The following is a 20,992-nucleotide window of genomic DNA, read 5'->3' on the forward strand; positions in this document are numbered from 1 at the left end:
AATGAGGGTGAAATGTCTCCTTTTGTGCCTTAACTTTGGGACCATAAGTTTGCTTGTTAACATGAGTGGATTGTCTATCATTTTGAGCACTTTTGGCCACTGTTTTGAGAAGGGTGAGGGCCTGCCCCTTTGCCACTTCAAGCCCTCTTGCATGCTTGCTCCATGTTTGTTGCATATTTGTTCCATTAAGCTTTGTAGCACATCAATCCCATGGTCAATTTTGTCCATATTTGCATCATGTTTGTACCTTGTATGCTTGGTATTATACATTTGTCATGTTGGTTGTATAATGCTTGTTGTGCTTTACATCTTGGTGGCATGGTGCATTCGAGCCTTATTGAGCATTACATGCATTGCATTTACTTGGTTTGGGGTGTCAAACTAAGTGTGGGAATCAAGGACCATTCATACTTCAAGTGATGCAATGTGCCTCGATTCCCGGTCATCGGGACCTTTGACTCCAACTTGATAAGGCCCCGGTTTTCATGTTGTTTGTTGCATACATCTTCATATCAAATGGCAAATTCGATCCTTTGACCCGCCATGTACCATTAATGGTTCAAGGATCGAAAGTCACGCTTCTTTGAGTTCAAAATATGATAAGAAGTATGACCATGCTCACATGTGTCTAAAAACTCCATGCCATGCACTGTCTATTCTCTGTTTGCTGTCGAATTGTCTTCTGCAGGAAGTTTCTGCCGACCGGCAGAATTTAGTGCCGACCGGCACTATCTGGAGTGCCGATGAATCCAATAAAGTGCCGATGGCAATTTTGAAGTGCCGGTGGAAATTCTGTCTGGCCGGTGGTTCTCTGCAGGATGCAAGGAGCTTGCTCCAGTACTTTGGCAATTTTCAGAAAGACAAGGCAGTACAAACAGAGGCGACAGGAGTATAGTACGGGTTTTTCGGGCGAGCCAAGTTCCGAGCATGCATCATCTGCGCACCCCGAGGCAGAGGCTGTAGCCACCCTCTTCTTTCTTTTGCTTCCTTTCTTTTAATTAATTAGGAAATTTTTGTAATAATTTTATTTGTTCATTATTTTGGGACTGTAATATTAATTCGAACCCTCTGAGTGAGGGTAAACATGTAATAAGTGTGGGTGAGTGTGTGTATGTCTTCCAATCCCCATTTCTTTCTTCCCTTTTATTTACCTGCTTATGATGGTAGATTAGGGCATTTTTGAAATTAGCATACCTTATGATATGCATGCGTGCATTCATGCATCTGTTAACATGCACCGGGCTCTGTACATCATACTAACCGCATTCGTATTTTCAAATTCCAAAATTGAATACATGAATCAGTTGGTTGCATATCGTATGCCATATCTAGGTTAACCGAGCCTAACTAAAATTGCACCTTGTATGTGTTGCATTAGGCAAAATAATATGAGCTAGGACATGCACGTTTGCTAACTAGTTTATTGTTTTGGCACGGAGTACAATGTAAGTGGTTATGCTTTAGCATCCAACATGCGTGCGAATGTTGCCATAATAGTATGCTTGCCATGCGGCTAAGTGTTTACATGAGATGAATTGCTTGAATGCCTGTGGGTGGAGGTCAAATGGTTCAAATTGGGATAATGCGTTAAAACTATATTTGTTTTAAGCCCACTAGATAGTGGCAAAATCATCTTTTCTAAAAAGCCCACTTGAGGGCGGCAAAATCCGCATTTTAGCCTACTTGCGAGTAGCAAACCATTTTCAAAACAAACATGAAATGTTTTGTTCCAATTTGGGCGATTTGGTCTATACTTGTTTGCTGCGCGCATAACATAGTAATTCTAGGCTAATAACCGGAATAAGAATACATAAAGTTTTCAAAAACGGATATCACGGTTAGTAGAGGCCGGTCTTCGGACCGGGCGAAAGGGGGTGCTCATAGCTGACCTTCCCCGATCGTACCCAAGCTCCCGAGCCGAGACAACTCCGGTGATGACGGACATGTGGCCTTCGGCACCGAGTCAGGGTTTCCTAAATTTCCCATTTTAAAATATTTAGGTGGCGACTCTGTATCTGGCAAAGCAGTCCATGTTTGGCACTACTTTTTCAAAAATCTGTTTCTCAAAACGATTTGCCGGATTTGGACTCTTTGGTTCAGATTTAGAACCGTGACACAAATCGAGAGTCCGAACTGTAGCGAGGTCCCCCCCCCCCCGCGCGGGCTTGTTACAACATCCCAAATTCTTCGATGTTGAAACTTTTCTACTACTCTTTAATTGGTAGCTAACTTCGTGTCATGCACGTAGAAAACTTGTTGCACTTGACTTGGTAACACAAACGGGTCATCTTTATACCTTCGACTTCTTACATCAATAGTAGTGAATTGTGGTTCAACATGCAAAGTTCTATTACTACCGGTGTTATACCATTCACATTGGAATAAAACAACACGGTGCCTAAACAAATATGTCATTTCCCAAACTTTGCAAATGTAGCCGTAGAACTTTATGAATTAGCCTTCATGGTCCCCTTCCACTACCAATCCACTAGTTTGAGTTTTACGACAGTTGTCATGGTCGGAAGCATGGAATCGGACGTCATTACAAATGCATCTTGAATATGTGTTCACTAAGCTATTAGGACCATTTGCTAGTGACCACATCTTATCGGTTGCTTCGGGTGACTTTTTGTGCCGCAATTGGTTCATCTACATTAAAAAAAAATGTCATGTTATTTTTGACATAACTTAACTTGATGTGTAAACTACACTACAAGGAATTTTAGCATTGCATTGTATCTTCGCAATGTCTCATACATTTCCATGTTGTTGTTGCAACAACATCTTGTGTTCCCTACGTAGGACAATGTAATTCATAAGTAATTTGAAGAATGATTACTAAAAAAAAGCATATAGGTCAACAAAGAGATAGTACGGCACAGGATCGACTCGTACTCTAGATAATCTTCCACTTCTAAGCTGTTGTGTAGGACAAACCAATAAGCCCTTTCACGGTCGGCTATAGACACATCAGTTTCCCTTGTTAGTAGACCAAACGGACGAACATTTTTTGAGTGAAAACTGCCAACCTCGGGCCATTGTCACCCCCGTCATAGTTCCTTTCCTCCCAATTAAACACCGTTTCAACGCTGTCTAAATACATTGAACAAAACGTCGTACACTCTTTTGAAATGTAAGCCTCCGCAATGGAACCTTCTGGTCAAGCTTTATTGCGAACAAATCCTTTCAGAAGTCCGAGCATTCTACATGCCAATATGATTTGAATGTTAATGTTTACATTATCTACTATATGTAAATAGGGATGTTCGGGAACTTGTGGTATTACCTCTCAATGGGATACATCCATCGATATTGCACAGGCCCTCCAAGCAAAGCCTCGCGAGGCAAATGAATTGCCAAGTGGACCATGACATCAAAAAACGCAGGAGGAAAAATCTTCTTAAGCTTACAAAGTATAAATACGATTTGTTCCTCCATTTTCTCCAAATCAGTCACCCTCAATCTCTTTGAGCACAATTGTTTGAAAAAATTTCCCAACTCAAAAAGTGTGGTCACAATCTCCTTGGAAAAGTATCCACGCATCCCAATTGGAAGTAGTCGTTATAGAAAGACATGACAGTCATGAGTTTTGAGGCCAGCTAATTTTCCACCATGAGCGGTGACATAGTTGGATATATTTGCTGCATAGCCATCAGGGTACTTAATCGATTTCAAGAAATTACAAAAACCTTGTCGCTCTACCGGGGACAATGAGTACGATGTCGGAGGCTTCTCAAATGAGCCACTGGAACGCCTCTTCAAGTGTAACTCCTTTCGAATCCGCATGTCTTCTAGATCCAAGCGGGCTTTATCCGTGTCCTTGTTTTTGCCATCAATGCTCAGTAGTGTCCCAACCAGATTATCACATATATTCTTCCCTAGGTGCATGACATCAAGGTTGTGTCGAAGCTTAAGCATTTTCCAATAGGGTAGGTCGAATATAATGCTTCTTTTTGTCCAATTGGAAGGTGGACTTTCATTCCGTTGTCTTTTTCGGTTGTTTGGATGCTTGCCATACGGCCTATATGTCCCTAAATCAATTTGCTGCAGTATTTTTTCTCCTGTTAACTCCACAGGTTTGGACCGATGCTTATTCTAACCATTGAAGAGCTTACTTTTTCGTTAAATATGGTTGTCGGGCAAGTGGCGGCGGGCACCCATATACCCTATCTTACTTCGCAGACGCTGAGATGATGCATCCATGTTACAATTAGGGCAAGCGAAGTAACCTTTTGTAGTCCAACCAGAGAGGGTATCATATGCGGGGAAGTCATTGATAGTCTACATGACTGTTGCATGCATTGTAAATATTTGACCGTTTGTGACATCATATGTTTGCGCACCATGCTCCCACAAATTCTTTAACTCCTCCACTAATGGTTGCAAGTAAACATCAATGTCTCTTCCAGGAGAAGATGGACCGAGAATAAGCACTGACATCATCAGATATGGCTCTTTCATACACTTCCATGGAGGAAGATCGTAAGGCATTAACAGTACGGGTCACATGCTGTACGATGTGCTCATATTTCCAAACGGATTTAAACCATCCGTGGCAAGCCCTAACCTTACATGTCGGGGTTCCACAGAAAACGTAGGATGCTGCATATCAAAGTCCTTCCATGCCTGACCATCGGTTGGATGCCTTAACACTCAATCATCCACACGCTTCTCTTTGTGCCATCTCATATCTGCGGCAGTTTTTTTCGACATGTACAATCTCTTCAATCTTGGTGTCAAAGGAAAGTACCTCAATATTTTGTGAGGAATCTTTTTACCACTTTGATTGTTGAACTTGTATCTAGAATCCTTATATGCAGAGCAATTCTCCAGTTTTGCATTATCCTTCCAAAACAAAATACAATCATTCTTGCATGTATGAATGGCCTCGTATCCCAGACCAATTCACGTAAGAATTTTTTTCCTTCATAAAGGGTCCACGGAACTGTTTCATTACACTTTGGGAGAATGTCTTTGAAAACTTGCATAACCATATCGAAAGATTTGTTTCTCCATTTATTGTACACCTTAATATGAAGCATCTTAATAACGAAGGACAACACGGAAAGCTTTTCACACTCCGGGTACACTTTGCGTTGAGCATCATCAAATAACCTAATGAACTTCACCAAATTTTCTCTCTCCGAACTATTAGGTTCTTTGTCGATATGATCATCCATGAAGCCGCTCATGTAAATCTCTTCCAACATAGTAGGCAACTCACCCAAATTATCATCAAATGTCAAAAATTGCAGCTCCATATCTTTCAGCATCAATGTTTGACGCACTAGGCTGATCATGACACAATGGAACATGTTCCCCGTGGTGCACCCAAGTTCTATAAGAACACACGATTTCTCTTCGAATCAAGTGCAGCCGTACAATTTGTCGACTGTGTTTTGTGTCATTAAAGCAATCGACACACGAACAACGAATGTCATCGTGTGGGCCTAAATCCTTCGTAGCAAAGTCAATAAATAACTTAACACCTTGTTGGTACTCTTTACTTTTCAACCTATCTTTTATCATCATCCAACTCTTGTCGATCTTGTGAACCCTACAAGTTAAGCAAACTTTAACGTGGGAAGGGACAACAAATAAACAAAAATACTCAACAACGGAATAATATGATCGTATATTTTCACTTTTTAATTAAGATAGATGACATTTATATATATTTAAGTTTTAGACAAATAAGTATATTTTTGGACAGATAACTATAAATATAATGTATTCCCTATTTGGAATCTGCCAAAGTGACAATTAGCAAGTTGAAATGAATAGACTGATTACATTTACATATTGGATTTATCATCTTTATTTCCATATTAGTGCTGCCTCTAATTAATGGACCCCTCAGAATCAGAAATGAACTGGTTCTAAAGCGATCAAAAAAGACCATTCTATCTATATCATCAAAAAAGAAGCATTGCAAAAGAGACTTGAGCCATGTGCTACTATGCATTTAAAATCACAGAAATCAAACACAAATAGTGACATAAAACATTACATGTAGAAAAATCCTTAAATGTAATGCAATTGTTTTCTAAAAATAATATAACTATAGAATTAATTATAGAACCTCAAATGTTTCTTGTGTAGGGCTTCATCTAAGCCCTAAGGGTAAGAAGATTAGATACATATGATTGTAGAAATTGTCATACTCTCTTGGAAGAGACCTTGGAAAAAAAACTTTCTCTACACACTCTCCTTCACTTCTTCTCCCCATTTAATCAACCCAACCTTTCTATTTATAGAGAAATTTTTTTTTTTGATCGGCAAAAGGAAAAGTTTATTGATGGAAAGGAAATTACATCAATAAAGTGGAGCTTGGAGCTAAAACAAGCTCCAACCTCCAGGTTGGTGAGAAACCAACGAACTAACACAACAGAGAAAAAAAAAACCAGAAAAACCAGATAGCTTAGGCACTAAATCACCAAAACCAGAACGGACAAACACAGTACTCAAAATGGCACCAATCAGATCAGGCCCTGCACCAACCCATTTGAAGCGCCACAACTGAACAGATGAAACAGATTTTCTGAGCTATATTGCCATGAATTCCAACAACTCAAATAAAGCTCAAACAAAGCATACCAAATGAGATGCTTCAAATATGAACCCAATGCTTCAACCCACTCATCTCTGTTGAGATCTGATGGGATAGCAGCCAAAAACAAGAGATTCTCCTTGGAGTATATAACAGCAGCAGGCCCATTGTGTCTATCAAATATCAGAACCAGCATGCACCTAATTACTCAATTAGAACTATAACCCCCAGCTGGCATCTGAAACAAATAGCACCATAATTTTGAATCTTCCTCCTCTGCACAGCCCAGCTCAGAAACAGAATTAGAGTGCAAAATTCCAGCAAGAATCAAACTGTAGAAATTATATGCATCACAGAATTCAGAATTCAGAATAAGGAAAAATTCCAGCAATTCAGCCAGTCAGCATTCGCCCTCAATGCATAATGCAGAACTTGACACTTTGCAAGTTAAACACCAAATCATTCACGGAATAGCAGAAAGAAGGACTATACGCTCTGAACCACAATGCGATCCTTGTTTTAATAAGTTCACATAGCTTTTTAAAATCCACATGTGAGTCCCCAAAAGTGATTTCATTTCTCTGCTTCCATAGAGACCAAAACACAGCCAAAGGTAGTATCTTCCAGAGTACCTTCAGTCTGTTTTTACATCTAAATCCAGACCACCACTGAAACAGACCAGTCAGTGATCCCGGCTGCACCCAAGATACACCCCACCAGCCAATGATATTGGACCAAACTCGCCAGCTAAACGGACAGCACAGTAGCACATGAGTGGCAGTCTCTAATTCATTTCTGCAGAATTTACAACTAACATCAGAATCAGCATTGATTGCTCCAATCCTTTGCAAATAGCTAGTGGTCTTAATCCTCCCTTTCCATACTAACCACCCCAGAAATTGCACTTTCGGAGGGGCAGCATTCCTCCATATGAGATCCTTCAAATTTGCAGGCAGAGTAGGGGATAATTCACACCACTTATAGACAGAGTTAACAGTGAAACTTCCAGACTTATCTGCACTCCAAAATAACCCATCAGCCACGCCATTCCTAAGCTCTGGGGCAGTGCGCAACAGCTCCTTTAACCTCCTCAGGTCATCCAATTCCCATTGGAACAGAACTCTTCTGAAAACCAACCCCCAATCCTCATTATCAGTGCTCCTACTCTTAACCACTGCTAGTGATTCCCCTTTATGCATAGACACAGAGAATAGTCGAGGAAATAGATTTTTTAAACAATCGCTACCAAGCCACAGATCCATCCAAAATTTTGTGAGCCTCCCATCCCCAATACTGATCCTTGAGTTAGCTTTGAAAAATTCCAGCAATTCAGGGCACTTAACAGCTACCCCCAATATATCCCTCCACACCATAGACCATCTGGAATTAACCTCTTGAACTGGCCACCGAGACCCACCTAACTGTGGGTATTTGCTGAGAATTACTTGTTTCCAAAGAGCAGCAGATTCACCCCCAAATCTCCACCACCATTTGAGAAGAAGACATTCATTCATGGTTCTCACTTTTCTGATGCCAAGACCCTACAAAGTCATTCCTCTCCAAATATTTAAGGACTGGTGTATACCCGTGCCTCAAGGCACGGTGTAAATAAAAATAAATGAACAAAAAGAAAAAAAAATTAAATAAACAAGGAGGAAAATAAAAAAAATAAAAAAATAGAAGGGGTGAGAAAAGGAAAAAATAAAAATAAAAGGAGGAAGGTGGGATCATAAGATCATTCATAGGATTATTCATGGGATCATGGGAAGGTGGGTGAGAAAAAGAAAAAGCAAGAGAGAGAAGTGAGAAAGTAGGATATATCATAGCCATTGTTTTGTAGTTTGAACAGATCTGAGCCGTCCAACTGTCTTATTGGACAAATTAAAAAATCATCCTGCTTTATTATACAGATATTCTCATAAATGCAACTAACAATGGTTGAATATAGAAGATTTGGAAAGTCCAATTTGGTGGCTAATTGTTGAACACATTGAGTTATGTCTGATATTTTGTTCTCCTCCATGCTATGAATTTCAACATGAATCTAGTTTCAATTGAAACTAGACTTCTAGGGCTTCAATTTAGACAGTAGATTTGTACGGTTTGGACTTGAATGAATGAGATAAGATTTTCAAAATTGGTGGATGCAATTTGTCTTGTGTGCAGAATTTCAAATTTTTTACCTTAAATGTATCTTCTTTTTTGACCTCCAATATGGCTGAGTTGAGAAATTATTGTGAGATAATGATTTGTATCCCTTTGAGTTAAATTTCCAATGTCGCTTGATTCATCTCAATTTGATGTCGTATGAAGAAGATATGTCCAAAATACCAACTACTATGCAAAGAACTTCCAACTCAAAAATTCAAGTTTTTATTCTTAAATTTGATTAGATAATCCTTTCTTTTAAAAATTCATGTAAGCTTTGCAAAATTCATTCAACTCATGTCATTTGAGTGTAAAGACTTGAAAAACACACAATTACATAGAACAACACCAAATCATCATATAATACAGAATTATGGACCCATGAAAATTCATGTAACAGTTGATTAATGGAAAAATGTCATTTGCTATATGATTAGAAACATCAAGGGTTAAGATATAATTTTCCAAACATGAGGGGGAAAAAAATTATGCTTTTAATAAACTTCAAAAGGTGTATTTATAATAGGAAAAAAAAAACAAAAAAATGGTATAAAAAAATTACAAAAAAATGATAAATATTAATAATTAAATTATAAAATTTTTCTCATGTAATAATTTTCAAAAACATCCCTTGAATGATAATTTTCCCTTTATAATATCCTTTGAAAAAATGTTAAACATTTCTGTAAAATCTAATCCACTTCAAGACTATAAACAAAACAACCAACATGGCATGCTTCAAAATCCAATCCATTCACAACACTACAAACAAACAAACAAACAAAAAAAGAACAAAAAACAAAGTAACTTTTTTCAAAATCAAATCCATTCAGATATGAGCTATTGCAATCCCAAATTAATGAAACCCAGTATTGTTTTCATCACCTTATTGCAAGGTTAGTTTCATACACATTAAACATCATGTTCGAAATTTTTAATCAATTACAACAACAAATTTGAATGAACCCTACAGCAACAATGTCAGAAATGGGGGAAACACAGAAAGAGGGAGACAGAGAGAGAGAGAAAGAGATAGACAGAGACAAACAGATAGATAGACTATGTGAGAGAGCTCAAGCGAGAGAGCGAGAGATGGACGTACAGACAGACTGAGAAGCATAGCGCGAGGGAGAGAGAGACAGAGAGAGAGAACCTGTGATGTGTAGCTGCGACGGTGATGATTGCACTGGTGGCGGTGGCCGTCGTAATGTCGCCTGTACAGTAGAATATAGTGAGGGGGGCTGATTTCTGTGAGATTTGGTGAGGTGTGTGTGTGATACACTGTTGTTCACTTGTGTGTGATACACTGTTACCTATAGATCAACGCGCGCGCATCAATTAATGAAGTGGCACGAGTTGAAATTTCAACCTATCGCGACTAATTTCGTACTTAGTCGGGAAAGGAATCAATTATCACTGAACAACGACGAAATTTTTGGTCGCTATAAGTCCTATTTCGCGACTAAGTTCTATTTTAGTTAGGAAAAAGAAATATTACAGATTAAATTTACTTTTTTTTTAGCCTAAGTTGTACACTAACAGTGACTAATATCCTATTTAGTCGCTAAAAAGTTAAATTTTAGTCGACTAAATTTAAATTTAGTAGCCAATTACAAATATTTATCGACTAAATATTTTAGTAGGTAAATATTGAACCAATGCCGACAAAATTAAATTTTAGTCGCCAAAATTAGTCGCCAAATGTGCATTTTCTTGTAGTGTAGTGACCATAGGATGACAGTTAGAAATAGAAGGATCAGAAGGAATGGAAGAAGAAGGAGCAGGTATAGGTAATCGAATAGAAATAGAGGTAATAGGAATAGAAGGCTAAGGAGGAGAAGTAAGAAAAGGTAAAGAAGACTGTGACTGAGATGGAGAAGGACTAAGAGAAACAGTAGAAGGATTAGGATTGCTGAAAGAAGAAGAATGATGTTAAACTGAAAAAAAAAGATGAAAAATAAGAGGCCCAGAAAAAAAAACCTGAAGAGAAGGTAACTGAGAGGAAGAAGAAGAAGAGAAGTGAGCAAAAGGAAAAACTTGTTCATTGAACAACACATGTTTGGAAAGATAAATGGTGCTAGTTTTGGGATCAAGACACCTGTAACCCTTAGCAAAAGGATGATAGCCTAAAAAAAAACACTCAATAGATTTAGTGTACAATTTGGTAGAAATGTAAAGTTTAAGCCAAGGGAAACACTAACAACCAAACATCTTAAGAATAGAAAAATCCAGTTTGCTGTGAAAGAGTTTCAAAAGGAGTTTTGTATGCCAATTTGGAAGAGGGCAGTCTATTTATAAGATAAGTGGCACAAGCAATGGCATCAAACCAGTAATGAAGAGGAACAAATGAGTGATAAAGTAAAGCAATTGCAACTTCAGTGAGGTGTTTGTGCTTCCTTTCAGCCATACCATTTTGAGATGGTGTACAAGGACATGAGTGTTGATGAACAATACCTTGAGACAAAGTGAACTGCTTCATTTTATTATTAAAAAACTCTATGCCACCATCAGTTCTAAACATCTGAAGAGATGTAGAAAATTATTTTTCTGCATAAGCTTTGAATTCAAGAAACATATCATATACTTCACTTTTGTAAGCTAATGGATACAACCATGTAAATCTACTAAAATCATCCACAAAGAGAACATAGTATTTGTAACCAGAAGTGGAAGAAAAGAGGCCCCAAACATCACTGTGTATTAAAGCAAGAGGTTTATTGATAGTGGAATTAGACAATGAAAAAGGTAATTTATGACTCTTGGCAACACAATAATCAACACATTCATGAACCTAAATAGAAGCAGGATTTTTAAGATGAAAATGAGACCTAAGATGCTTGAATTTCAAACTACTAGGATGGTCTAACCTATTATGCCATATAGTACTAACAGCAGAAGAAGAACTAGAATGCACTTGAGATGTGAAACTGGTGTGTGTTGCTGCAGAATGAGGAGTGAGAGTAAGTGAGGCAGCAGTGGAAAAGAAATGGTACAAGTCATGTAGATTAGAGCCTTTGTGAAGAATTCTCTTTGTAACCTTGTCCTGAATCACAAAATGAGTATCATCAAAACTGATAATGCAATTGTTATCTTAAGCCAATTTTCGAATAGAGACCAAATTAGATGATAAAGAATCTGTATAAAGCACATTGTTAAGCTTAAAGAGATGATGAGGAGTGGGAAGAAGACCTTTACCAGTATGTTGTATAGGAATAGAATTACCATCTCCTGTAGTAATCTGATCTAATCCTTGATAGGGCTGATAACAACTGAGTTGGCTAAGATCATTGGTCATATGATCTGTAGCTGCAAAGTCTAAGAACCATGGACATGGGGCAGATGATGAGGATGGAGACATAGAAGCATTAGAAGCAGTAACAAAAGCTCTTGATGGTGACTGTGAACTAAAGTTACTTGTTTGTGAAGACTGAGACTGAAATGAAGAGTGGAATTGTGGATCCATACGAAGCCAGCAGTCTAATGCAGAATGACTAGAACCTCCATAAATTTGACAAAATTTATTAGAAACTCTTGATAGAACCTCTGTAAGATCCTCCATAACATCTGTATCCATATCCTCTGTAGGATCCCTGAGTACGACTATCTCTTCCTCCTCTAGAATAAGATCGACCACGAGGTTGATTAAAAGGCTGAGCTCGTGAATTGTCAGATCCCTTAATTGTAGAAAAAGCTATAGTTGATTCTATAGATTTTTTATTCTTCGAATCTAAATGAAGAGCCTCAAAACATAGCAAGGATGAGAGATTATCCATAGTAATAACTTCTGGTTGAGCACAAATTGTGGTGGAAAAAGCATCATACTCTGAAGGAAGACCATTCAGAGTAATGAGAACCAGATCCTCATCATCAATGATAACATTGGCCAAAGCTAATTGACTAACTATGACCTTGATTTTGGGCAGATATTCTTCTATTGTATCTGATTTCTTAGCAACACTATTTAGTTTATTTTTTAATTGATGAACATGCAAACGAGATAAAGTTGTAAATCGCTTTTGCAGAGATGTCCATACCTCTGAACAGTGATGAAATTAAAGAACAGATGCATAGATCGATGGTGTAAGAGTTGCAGTGATGCAACTTAACAAATGTGCATCAATCGTAGTTCATTGAAGAAATTCGAGATTAGGTACTGAACTCCTTATTGAATCAATGATTGTAGATGAAGGACATGTGATTGAGCCATCAACATAACCAAGAAGATTGGTGGCTCGAAGAACATTCGAGAGCTGAGATTGCCAGATGATGAAATTTGTTCCATCAAGCTTGACTGTAACAAAGGATGACAGATTAGAGATCAGTAAAGTCAGATTCGAAGGAAAAGAAGAAGAAAGTGATGTTGTCATGGATCAGTTGCTTGATAGAGCTTAGCATGCTCTGATACCATAAAGAAGTTTTGTAATCAAATCTATTTCATTCTCAATCAATTACCAGTCCATACATCACTTATACTTATATACAATATAATGGATGGATCTAACAAACTAACAACCACTTTAACTAACCCCTAACTAATTCTACAAATATCTATTCAAAATATCTAACCTGATGACTTCAGCAAAGCTGTGGTTAAAGCTTGTGGTTGGAGCTATAGCTTGAAGCTGCGACTGCAACCTAAGCTAGCTGAGCTAGCAACTAAGCTAGCTGGTGTATCCTCGACATTTTGAAAACTGGATGAAGTTTTCAAAATCTAGCTTCTAGTTGCTTTTTTTGAGTTTATTCCTCACGTGACTAGGAAGAGCATCAGTACAGTCTATATGACTCACTTCATCTTTTACAACGTGTTTATTTATTTAAAATAATTTAAAATAATCTTTTACAATGTGTTTTGTTATTTATTACGTATTAGACTCACTCTATCTTTAAAATATAGTAACATCAACACAAATGTGTAATATCGTCAAAAATTGGCATAAGAAAATGTCCAAATTTTTTGTATTTGATTATTGCAAAACTTGTAAGTTGGTTACAGTTTTTTTTTTTTTTTTTTATGTCAATTTGTAAAAAAAATTACATTTTCTATGGTTGAAATGAGTAAAAATTTTATAATAAAGTTACACATTTAATGGTAGGATATATACCTATAAATAGATACATATCAAAATTATGTTTTTATACATATATAGCATGTACATATATATATATATATATATATATAACTAATATGGGAGTATTTTTTGGTGTGACAATTTTTTTTAAAAAAATTGTCTCCCCTTAAATTGGAGGGAAATTTGAATTTGCAATAATATATTTTTTTTTTGAAAATCAAACAAAAATCTTTTTTCAAAATAAAATTTTTAAATCACTTTTTGAAAAAATAATTTAAAAAAATGGGACCAAACATGATGCCAAAACCAACCCTTTGTTTTTGCTGCTTAATTAGTTCACCAATAGTTACACCATTAATGGTTGCACATTGGCCATTCTCAGAAACCAAAACTAAGGTATCTATCTATGATCTAAAGGTTGTTAATCATCCATCAACACTTGAGAGGCCCAATATATAACCACTGTACGAAGAATGGTGGACCACTGATCATTCATGGCAGAAGAGAAGAGCAGTAAATAGGTGCATCTGAATGATGATTGTTCAAGTGGCTATAAGATTGGCCACGAAGATTTGTATATGCAAGTCATCATCAAAAACTTCATCTTCACAATCTCAAACCAAAAACCCAACTTTCTCTTATCTCCTAAAAGATGAGGTGAATCTATAGTTTGGATTACTTGTGCTTTTTTGGCCCTTCACTTGGATATCTGTGGATAACAGTCACTCTCTATTTACTTTTCTATTCCCCACATTTTATATAGTCCTCGAAATATCCTCCAAATATCTGTCTTTCCCTCCCTTGCACTTTTTCCCTCTTCTATTCTCTCTCTCTTTTTAAACTTCTATCATTCCCTTCTGTTTTTGTCCATTTCTATTGAGAAACGATGTTTCATACGATTCATAACTATCATCCCTTTCCTTGTTTGCATTGCCACCCTCATAGCTACATCCGCATGGTAACTCTCTCTCTCTCTCTCTCTCTCTCTCTCTCTCTCTCTCTCATCATACACAAAGAAAGGAAATTGAATGATAATCATATACTTTTAAATAACGGTGTCAATATCAGTAATACGATCATATATTAGCCAATATCACATAGAATCAATCATAATTTTTTTTGCTTTGTCTGGATGTCGTTATTGGTTATGAAACCGTTTCCAAATGATTTTGAATTTATGTTAGTTCTTGGGCATGTGAATTACAGGTTCAACATCTTATAGAAAGGTGTTTGCTTCTTCATATGAACCGAGATCAATGCATAAAGGCGCTTGCAGAGCATGCTAGTGTTCAACCCCTTGTTACGCTTACAGGTCCACTCTCTCTCTCTCTCTCTCTCTCTCATGAATAGTATGTAGCTACCAGCTAGAACTGTGTTTGATCTTCATATGAGCTATAGCATTTTGGCATATTTTGATTCTTACTCATGCACTTGTGTATCTTTTTCAAATTAAGTTAAATATGTTCAAACTTTGACTTATTTACATTTTGAGTAGATCTTAAACCAATTTTAATTGAGCTGCACTCGAATAGCATTGATGTTTATAGTGAATCTAATCGACTTAAGCTCATAAAATTAACAATTTCAAAAATATGTTTAAGTTCAATTTGTTTGAGTTTGAATAGTTTGGTTCATTTTACAGTCCTAACTTATGTCTGCGTGCATGAGTGTGGTGTGTGTGGATTCAATGGTTTACTTAATGATAAGTTGGTGGTTGTTGCAGTGTGGAGAGAACTACTAAAAGAGAACAAGGGCTTCTTTCAAGCTTATTTCCATGGCATTTCTCCAAGGCCTTTCATGAGTAAGCCCTTGAACTTTTCATGGTCTTTTCCTTGTCTAGCCATTAAAAAAAAAAAAAACTAAGATTGTGTTTAAATCTTAGATTTGTTGAGCAAAATGAGAAGTGAAGAGAAAGGTTGATGAAAAATGAACTTTTTTCCTTTCCTTTTCCTTTATAAATATGTCCTTTAATTCAAGATCCAAAGACCGTCTTAAAAGTATCCTTAAAGATAGTTTGCTCATTTGAGTATGCATTTGTATTCTCAGGTAGACAAATCCACAAGAAAGAAAGGTTTGCAAGAAGGAAACTATGGAGGTGAATGAGAATCATAAAATCCCACCCAGTCTGAGAACTTATATAATAGGAATGAGAATGTAGCGTGCATGTATTGTTAGCTAGGCTTTTAAGACAGTATATCATGAGGTTATAATTCATACTAAAGCTTGCAGGTAGTGTTCTTATATCTAGAAACTGAATCTATATTGGAGACCCCAATCAAATGGGGACTAAAATGAGTATAGTTTTTATATTATTTTCTATTATCTCCATTGTCAAAGGCATGATCATTTGAGCACTCTCTCAGTCTCTCCGCTTACATTCACATGCATATGAGGTTTACATCTTTGCATGTTTAGGGCATGTTTGGTCGTATTTTCATTTTCTATTTTTATTTTTCAAAAAACACAGATAATTAGTTTTGAAGAAAAGAAAAAACAATTGTTTTCAAAATGACAAATCCTCCTTAGATTGCATGCCCATAAAGCACAAATTGTGTTTTTGAGATAGCCATGATCTACAATTATATACCAGTTGATATTAAACAATATCAACTGATATATCAATAAATATTAATATTAAATGTCTAAAATCTCAATACGTATCAGTCGATATTTAAATCTCGATCATGATACCCTTAACCTTAACCCTAGTTCTATCCCCAATGCCAAAAATATAACTTGAAATTACTTGCTTAATTATTAGAAATTGATAGGACCAAGAACTGAAGAAGTGTTGTGTTTGGACAAGTTACATCAATTATATTTTTACCACCCATTTTGTCTACCATACTTTTCAACAAAGCTTGAGTTAGAAAACCTCGTTCTCAAGAGCATCTTTACCTAAGAAAGGCAAAAATGATTGAAACCCTAAAAACACCTAACTTAAAAAGAGAAACATAATATTGATGAGCTCTCTTTATTTTACTCAAAGGGTGTCTTTGTCCATATGGAATGCCTTGAAGCCTTTCTTTCACGGAAACCATTGCCTTCTACATGGACCTGAACCAGAAAGCCATGCACCCATTATTAGTGGCATAAATTACTCAAAACACACTAGGTGTTAAATTATGGAGTTTTTTAACTTGATTGTTCAAGAACCCTAAATGGTGTATCATAAATTTGACAATCTACTCATTCAACTCCATGAAAGTGACAGGCTTCATAATCCAATATGTGAAATCTATAATCAGTAATTCTATTAGCCTAGAAAAAATTTTCAACTTTTTACAAATAATGAGATTGTGTGATAAAAATTGAATTAGTATAGTGTGAATTCAACATATAGATTAGCTTATTTACGGCTGGATTGGATGTCTAATCTAACTTTTGTGAGAGAACCTATGAGACCGATAGTGAGAGTCCATTATTGTGATGACTAAGGTTTTAAAAATCGGCAGATATATATGATTATTGTCTTGATACTGTTATTTAAAACCATGATATAGACTATAACTTCTTTCATAGAATTTGGACAGGACATCCAAATCAACTAGAGAGAAGTTGGATTAGACAAATCAACTGGAGAGAAGTTAGCCCTTTTCTAGCTTGGTTTGTTTCGTTCCTTTTAAGTCAAATTCGACTTGCCAGTCAAGTTTTAAAACCTTGTTGGGAGAACTGTTTTTGAAAAGAAAAAAAAAAAAAGATAGAAAGCACTTTTTTTTTCAAATTCTTGAAAACCAGCTTCGCACAAAAATCAAACGATATAAAAACGATGTGTATTTTTGAACTTTTCATTGTTTTTTTTTTTTTGAAAATACCAAAAACAAAAACAAAGGGAAGAAAACAAAAAACAAACAAGCCCATTTTTTAAATGTGATTTTTTGATGGCAAGTTTTTGATTGGTGAGTGAGACATTGATCGATGTGATTATATTGTTGTTTGTTACCAGTTAAACAGTTGCTACTAAGATCAGGCAGTTGAGAAATTTGATAAATCACTGCTGTAGGTCAGATAATCAATGCCATGTGATAATAAAAAACCTAAAAACAAGTTTAAGATTCAGATTATGGCCAAGAAAGGAGGTACAATTTCTTAATCAAGTCCATGTGACTACAACTACTAAATGTTGATTGATCGATGAATAAGCAAGCCTACTCATCTCTCACTTCACGTCTATCTAATCGATATAAAGAGCACACGATGATTATGTTGAAGTGGGATTTGTAGATGAGATGTACTCAACCTTATCTCATTTCTGGAGAAGCTCTTTAATCAATGTGTTTGCTCAATTTAACCATCTTAATTACGCCACTAATCGAAATGACAGAACAGTCCATAAATCTGGTTTAAAACAGTTTGCTTAGAAGCCAAATGGCTTTTGTTGATCAAAGTCACCAACTATCAGAAGCTTCCTAAAGAATCATTTACCTCTCCAACATCTGAGGTCCTTGGCATCTTTCTCTCAGCTCCCTGCCCACAGCTTTCTCCATCTCTTTTGTACTGAATTGGTGGGAAATGGGCCCACTAAAAGTGCTCATAACATGTCAAAAGACTCAATTAGTTTCCCCTTGATATAGCAATTTCTTCAAGTTCATGTCCAGGTCACTTTTTATATACAAAAATAAATAAATAAAAAAATATTCATAATCTTTGTGCATAGATGATTCAACGACTGTAAGTGTTTTAAGATAAAAGAACAGAGTGACTTAATCTGATCTCACTTGAGATTCTCAAATGTTTTAACGACTATAAGTGTTTTAAGACAAGATAGAGTGATTGGGGACATGATCTGACCTAATCTTTGGTCCATTAGAATTTAGAAAACTTACATTTTTTGCAGCTGCACTGAATGCTTCCTTGTGAGTCATGTTGGGATACTTGGCCTTGAGCCTTCTGATTTCTTCTCTGCTATGTATAATAATTTGTAAGAACTAGAATTCACACTTAATCCCCATATGTATTATTCTTATGTCACGCAATTAATTTTTTATAAGATGAATTTTCCTACTTGATGAAGTTGTTGTAAGCTGATGGAGCTCTTTGCCTCTTCTCTGGGGCTGTTCAAAATCAAACAAAATTAGAACAAAGTTCGAAATTTTTTTGAATTTTCAACGTCAAGAAATTCAATGACTTCACTTCGCGTACGTTTATTGACGACATGATTCACCAGAACTGCATCTTCTTCTTCTTCGTCATCATCCGATGAGATGACGAGGGATGGGCTCCTCTTGTCCAAAACCTTTTGAGTTTCTGCTTCTTGAGGGATAATTTCTTCTTTTGGCTGGAGAGAGAGAGAGAGAGAGTAATTTGGTTACGGTAGACATAAAAATGTCCTCTCTTCTTTTTTTTAATGGGTAAAATACTAGATCTTTTTTTTTTTATCCGCAAAAAGAAAAAACTTTATTGATAAATCAACGAGATACATCAAAAGCAAATTGATGAACACAAAAAGTATCAAAGAGTAGAAAACAAAATCCATTTATGTAAAACAAAGAGTAGAAAGGTGGTACTAACAAGCTTTTATCAAAGAAAAAGGCAAGAGAAAATGCATCATTGCAAAAGGGCATATCCCAAAAATGTCCACACTTTGAAAACATTATTAGGGTTAATTTTATGTGAGAAGTGTAAAAAAAAAAAAAAAAAAGTAGAAGAAGAAGAAGACGGAGATAAGATTGAGTACCTCATCATCTTGGTTGAGAGAATTAGCAAAAAGATGGAGAGGGACAAAAGAGGCTTTCATCATGTTCACAGAGAGGAGGCTGGTGCAGTGGCCGCATCGGACTGTGACCACCATTGACAGACTGCTACATGGAACACTTACCTGAGTTTTGAAAATAAAAATAATGTCAAACAAAAAAAGATAAAAGATAAAAGATAAAGATGAGAGTAAACAGATCATAGAATGCATAAAACATAAAGAGGTGTTAATGAAGAGAGGTATCAATGGTTAATGCTCTATATAGCTTCCAATGCTAATACTGTGCATATATTACCAGTAAAATGGTGGTACAATAACCACATTGTACATAGCAAATCTGTTCTTGAAGGTCAAAGAGATGGTTCACTGCTGTAGACATTGCTTTGTTTCTCCCTCTGAGAGAGAGAGAGAGAGAGAGAGAGAGAGAGAGTTAGAAGAAGAAGAAGTAGAAGAAGACAAACACAGTGGGTATGGAAGCTAGGGAAGATACATAGAGCCTAGATGATAGGTGGGCACTAAATAAAACAATGAGTCACTAATGATTGCTACAGCATTTTATTTTTTATTAAGGAAATAATATATAAGTTAATTTTTTGAATCTATTTTTTATTAAGGAAATAATATATAAGTTAACTTTTTGAATCTATTTTATAAATTTAATTTTTTAAATTTAATGATATGTAAGTGATATGATTGGTTGATAATTAAGAAATATATGAGTGAGAGTGATGCCTCAGATATCCTAATTGATTGTCACATCATTAAACTTGAAAATAAGTATATAATATTTAGTCTTGAATAGCAATGCTTTTTTTATTATTATTTTTTCAAAAATAGGCTAATTTTATTGATAAATTGTTGTGGGGAAGGGAAAAAAAAATTAGGGAGTTTGAAAAAATAAAATTAACATACAAAATTTTTATTAAAAAAATCACTCATAATAATGTGTTGACAACGTTTTTTGAAATTGTAAATCAAAATAGTGTATAGAAAATTTTGTATTAAAAAGTTATTTATCTCAATTTGTATAAACATTTTGTTTATATATTAATATCTTTTGACAAAATAGTCTAAAAAACTATTTAAAAATAAAGTGTTAGTGTGATATAAATTACATTAAGAATAAATATGATTTACATATATTCGCATATTTCAAATTTTTTTAATAACTTTTCAAATAATTCTTTTTTGAGTAATTCAGAAATCAATGTGCTTGGATTCATGATGCTATAAACTCAAAGCCAAATTACAAATACAACCCTATCATGGTGAAAACAACAATTCACGGGTACACTATCACCCATGTTACTTTGACTATATTGAATTTCACTTTCTCATTGAAACACTTGCAATCTTCAACTCTTGAGGCATCACAGGTTCAAAGTTCTAAGTGACTAAAATGACTAGTGCTTGTTTGTTTCATGTATTGTTTTCTCCATATTAAATCCCCCTCTGTGTCTCTCTGTGCCTCTCTCTCTCTCTCTGATTGATTCATGAAGATGAAAGTGAAGGTTCAATGAGTTTTTACTA

The 20,992-nt window shown here is 35.8% G+C and overlaps 3 protein-coding genes across 3 annotated transcripts; 1 reads left to right on the plus strand and 2 right to left on the minus strand.

Moving 5' to 3' along the window:
• Nucleotides 1-6,758: 6,758 nt before the first annotated feature.
• LOC114286504 (uncharacterized) lies at nt 6,759-8,064 on the minus strand. Its single transcript, XM_028229674.1, has 2 exons — nt 6,983-8,064; nt 6,759-6,882 (listed from the first exon to the last, which is right to left on the minus strand). The coding sequence occupies exons 1-2, from the start codon at nt 8,062-8,064 to the stop codon at nt 6,759-6,761; spliced, it is 1,206 nt and encodes a 401-aa protein (XP_028085475.1).
• A 6,471-nt stretch (nt 8,065-14,535) lies between these two features.
• On the plus strand, nt 14,536-16,089 carry LOC114286499 (uncharacterized). The gene is made up of 4 exons (XM_028229669.2): nt 14,536-14,725; nt 14,974-15,079; nt 15,491-15,568; nt 15,814-16,089. The coding sequence occupies exons 1-4, from the start codon at nt 14,654-14,656 to the stop codon at nt 15,864-15,866; spliced, it is 309 nt and encodes a 102-aa protein (XP_028085470.2). The 5' UTR covers nt 14,536-14,653; the 3' UTR covers nt 15,867-16,089.
• A 416-nt stretch (nt 16,090-16,505) lies between these two features.
• Nucleotides 16,506-19,958, minus strand: LOC114286498 (axial regulator YABBY 4). The gene is given in 8 exon segments (XM_028229668.2): nt 16,506-16,783; nt 16,786-16,824; nt 18,193-18,288; nt 18,594-18,669; nt 18,773-18,821; nt 18,910-19,045; nt 19,445-19,585; nt 19,758-19,958. Coding segments are annotated over 8 exon segments (654 nt in total). The 5' UTR covers nt 19,842-19,958; the 3' UTR covers nt 16,506-16,750.
• Nucleotides 19,959-20,992: the final 1,034 nt, after the last annotated feature.

This window comes from Camellia sinensis, chromosome 10, assembly GCF_055761805.1.
Source record: "Camellia sinensis isolate YWXY chromosome 10, ASM5576180v1, whole genome shotgun sequence".
Taxonomy (NCBI): Eukaryota; Viridiplantae; Streptophyta; class Magnoliopsida; order Ericales; family Theaceae; genus Camellia; species Camellia sinensis.